The 4,622-nt window shown below is 52.5% G+C and overlaps 1 protein-coding gene across 1 annotated transcript in view; it reads left to right on the plus strand.

The window, feature by feature from the left end:
• Positions 1–3,717: 3,717 nt before the first annotated feature.
• LOC112951284 (dual oxidase maturation factor 1-like) overlaps positions 3,718–4,622 on the plus strand; it is a 4,342-nt gene continuing 3,437 nt past the window's right edge. The window contains exon 1 of the mRNA XM_026043943.1: positions 3,718–3,864. Coding sequence (XP_025899728.1) covers positions 3,718–3,864 — 147 coding nt within the window. The remainder of the gene's footprint in view (positions 3,865–4,622) is intronic.

The following is a 4,622-nucleotide window of genomic DNA, read 5'->3' on the forward strand; positions in this document are numbered from 1 at the left end:
ACCCCGTGCTCTTCCAAGGACAGTCTATATCATCGTGATATGACCCCGAAACCCTGCCCTGACCAAGCTAAACACGGTAGTCCTGAGGCAGGAGAGAGTGGCCGTCCCAGCTAGATACCCACAAAGGTTTTTCATAGGCTTTCTTTGCAATGCCTTCCCCTGAGGAATATGTTCAGTGAATGGAAATAGTTCTAGAGCTGTAGGGACAAAAAGAGCCAGAGTTGGTTATTCTTTGGGGTTGAAGGCGCTTTGGGGTTACCAGATGAGGAGCAAGAAGGAACGCTGGACCTCTGGACTTGTGTGGTCAAGATGCTCAGAGCCCATTTCAAGTCAACGTTTATCCTATTACTCTAATCATATCTCTAGAAGCATCTTGCACTGTCTTACTGCCTCTCTCAAAAAGTTAATCCTGTTCAAAATAGCCTATGGAGATCCTACCTCTTTCACACTAATTTCTGCAAAATGGTCCTGATTTCTGGGCCTCTCCTAAGCTCCACTTCTAAGCATCATGATACTGCAGGACCTGGAGGAATGTGGGCTGTTCCTTGCAGCATGAGGGACAGACGTTCTCCAACCCCAAAGCGGGTTTATAACCTTGGCAGGAAGATCTTGTCTTGCAAGATCAAAAGTGATTGCAACAGGGTTGCACAATCCCTACAAAATCTGGGGTAATGCATGTCCAGCTTTGCGTTGCAGCCCATGGTGGGGTAGCACTACCATGAACAGAGCCCTACTCTGTTCATTGATTTCAAGGCTAGCATGGAAATACCAGATAGAGGAGTATCGGTATCGCTTTCATTAGACCTCTTAAAACAGGGATTGTGAGGGAAAGTTTGCTCTCTAAATTACAAGCCACACTGAAAGCGCTAATTACAGCCCAGCACCTCATGAAAAAGCAAAGCCTGGAAGAGACCAGCTTGTTTTTAGTTAGGGCAGACTCTGACAGGAATGGCTCTAAACTCTAATTTGCAGGGAGTGAGGGTTCCCCAAGCTTACACAGTAGAATTCCCAACCAGTCGTGTCCCTAAGGCTTAGGTGTCTTTTTAGTGCAGAAGGCAACATCCATAAAACATTGCTTATGCTTTATCTAAATGTTCAGCTTCATCAGGAACAATATTGCAAAATGCATCGTTTAGGGGAGGATTTTCCAAAATCACAGTGGAAGTTCTTTATTTTTTCAGCCAGTCCAAAGAGGTCAGAGGTGGGGCCATGGCTGGTGGGAACTAGGTGCCAAATGGCCCCTTCCCTTTTTCAACCCATCAGCTCTTCCGTGGGAAAGCAGGCAGGCAGAATGCTGCTGAGCTGCTGCAGGGACTGTGAATGCCCCCAGACTCAGTGATCCTCCCTTGCCAACCTGATGTCTGGCTCAAAAGTGCTCTTCTGACATGCTTTTAAAGCGCCAGATGTCTTTCACCCTGGTAGTTTCCAGACATGGTGTTGTCTTGAATTGCAAACATCTGTTCCACCATGGGAAAACAAAAGTTGAGCCTCTTGGAACTATTGAGCCCCAAGTTGAGCCCCATGAAACCATTCAGCTGCTCATGTCCTGTGGTGTATCCCAGGACACAGCATGGATGTGGGGCCCTGTCTTAGCCCTAAAGAGCTTTAGAGAAGGGTAGAGGAGCAATGTGGCAAAGGGACTGCCCATGCTGAAGGCTGGAGGGTGAAGCCTTGGGTGTTAGTGGTGCGTGCTGTGGTGGGTGAGCAGGCCTCTGACTGATAGAAGAGACCCTGGGGAGCAGAGTGTGGGGGCTCTGCTTGCTGTGCTCCGTGGACACGTTCACACCTGAGCACCTCACTCCTAGTCCAAACCCGTGGAGGATGCTCCTTGCATCTGCGCGCACCAGAGGGGCTGAGAACAAACCTCCTCTTCTGCTCTGTCCTTCCCCTCCATTTCTCCCATCCTCCCTTCAAGCTTCTTCCTTCAGCTGTTTCAAAGGATCCCTAGGCAAGTAGCTGCTATCATCTAGTGATGCTGCAGGTGCTCTTACCCACTGGCACTAGCAGCCTCCTCCTATGTTATCTTCATGGTTCCCTACGGTGTCCAGAAGACTCATGAGCACGAGTCAGACAGCTTGATCCCAGGAGCTTCATGCAGAGTCTGTTTACCTTCATTCCTTTTTCTCCAACGAGCCTTATCTGGAGTGGGACTAGCCAAGGCCTTGCTCCAACGGTGGGAGGAGGAGGCTGCTCTCCCTTGCTGGCTTCTGTAGCTTGCTAAAAGCCGTTGAGCAGTGTGGAAGTTGCACTAGGGTTTGCCCTGAAATGCTGAGCTGGTGAGTCCTGGGCCTGAAGGACTCCTGCAGCATCTGGTACGTGCCATCAGTATAGCAGCATGCGGGACTAATACTGTGCCATTCCACAATGCAAGTGGCTCTCATGGGAGCAGCTGTGTGTGCTGGATCCTGTGACGCCCTCCTAGTCTGCCCCTAGCAAGCACCCAAGGAGCCTGGGAGCCCCATTTCATTGCACAAAACGAAAAAAAAAATTGGATTTTTTTTTCCTGGTCCTCAAGAAAAGTTAAGGAAAGTGAAAAGCCCCCGCGCTCTACAGGCTCATCCATCACTGCCAGGGCGCAGTACCAGCCTGGAGCGTTCTTGCCTCATCGCCGTGCTGGGGCTTGGCAGGCGTGCCGGGCAGGTCAGACGCGGGCACGGCCGCAGGATCCAGCCTTTCAGAGAGGCGGGTGCTGGAGAGGACACTGGGAGAAGCACAACCTTGACATGTTGAGTTGGCTTCTCGCCCCTGCCCTGGGGAGGCGGCGTGGAGCAGAAGGCAGCGCTCCTTCCTCCAGCGTCCCAGAGCACGTTGCACCTCTGCAGGAACCAGTCCTCGGCATCGGCGGGGTATTGCTCATCCCGGCGGCCGCAGCGCTCCGAGACACAGCTGCAGGCAGAGGTAGGGCTGGCATGGGGACACGGGAGGCTCCCGGAGTGCGGGTTGGCCGATGCGCCTGGCATCGTGCTGCCGGAGACAGGGCAGCTTCGCTCTGTCCTCTGGCTTATACCCGTGTCCTTGAATGGAGTTACCTCTGTCTGAGGCTTAGGGAGGAACAGCCCAAAGGGCATGGCCCTAGTTTGTCCTTGCGGTGATTCACTGAGGACATCCTGGTGTTCAACACCGCAGTGCAGTGGGACCTAGGCTTTTTTTAAACAAAATGGCCCATCAGGAGAAAAGCAAGGGCCTATACAGAAGAGTGGAGGCCAAGAAAGGGCAGAGAAAGAGGCAGGCCCAGCGATTTGCATGCATCCTACATCTTGTCCCATCTGGGGACACGCCTGACCACGGCAGACAGAGGCCCAGTGCCTCTGAAGTTCCTTTGCTCTGAGATGTTCCTCAGGCAGATGAACGGCTTCCCAGAGAGGTGTTTGAGCATACGCACGCACACGAGATGTGACACGAGTAGGGCGCACAGACAGGATGGTTTCCTGGGGAGCTGGGTGACGCTCACGCCTGATGCATGTTCTGCTCGGGTCCCGCTGTAGGACCTGCCACGGGGGCAGTGGGGATGCGCGTGCGCACGGCCCTGCCTCCGGGCCTGCCTGGGACCGGCACGGCTTTGGCAGCAGGACAGCAGACAGCCCCGTGGGGAAGGCCGTGCCACGTGGAGGTGCAGTAGAGGAGGAGGGAGGTACAGCAAATGCCGCCAGCTGTCAGCGAAGTGACTTGCTCCTCTCGTCTCTTTCAGTGCTGGTTTCCTCCCCTTCGGGCGTTGCGATGACGCCTTGGGATGGCTCATTCCCCTTCTATCCTAACGTGAACACGTACTTCCCCTTCGACACCACCCAAGCTGTCATCATCTCTGTCTTCTTCTCCGCTCTGGCCACTTGCATCATCATCCTGCCAGGGATCCGAGGCAGAGGGGTAAGTGGAGGGGCCCTCGTGTCCATGTCCTCTTATCTGCAGCACATCCTCCCTCCCTACCTTTATAAATGACTTAGGAAGCAGGCATGGCTGAGGGCCAGGCTCCTGGGACCTTTTAACCGCCCCAGGAATGAGCTCAAGCCCAGCCCACCACTTACCCCATTCCTGCGAGGCCAGACATCACCATCCCAAATGTACAGGGATCCGTAAGTCCAGATGTGAGCTTAGCAAGCACTTTGTGAGACTGAGCTATGAGCAAGCTAGAGTGATTTCACAGGAGGAAAAAAAAACCTTCGTGAGGCACCATGAACTTGTTCTGCTTCTCTGGAGCCCTGAGAAACTAAGGTGTGTGCTGTGCATGTCACGACACCATCTGGAAGCTCACATGCCTCCACATACGGCCACAGCAGAGCGGCAGCCCAAGAGGGAAGGTCTCTCCGGTAGGCTAGGTGGATGCCCGGCTTTGCAATGGAGCTGGCACAGGAACAGCTCCCACCGTGGGGGACATTGCAAACCTTGGCAGCTGTTTGTGTCTCTGGTTGCGACCAGCTGTCGACACATGTAAAGCTTGTAAAATTGCAGAAATGTGGGTTTAGGAATATCGAAAGGAAGCGCTTCTATCCCTCCAATAGAGGGAATGGTATAGCTTTGACATATGGTTTTTTTTATGTTTTATGTTTTATGTTTTATGTTTTATGTTTTATGTTTTATGTTTTATGTTTTATGTTTTATGTTTTATGTTTTATGTTTTATGTTTT

The sequence above is a fragment of the Nothoprocta perdicaria genome, unplaced genomic scaffold (genome assembly GCF_003342845.1).
Source record: "Nothoprocta perdicaria isolate Ctin4 unplaced genomic scaffold, notPer1 scaffold_342, whole genome shotgun sequence".
Lineage (NCBI taxonomy): Eukaryota > Metazoa > Chordata > Aves > Tinamiformes > Tinamidae > Nothoprocta > Nothoprocta perdicaria.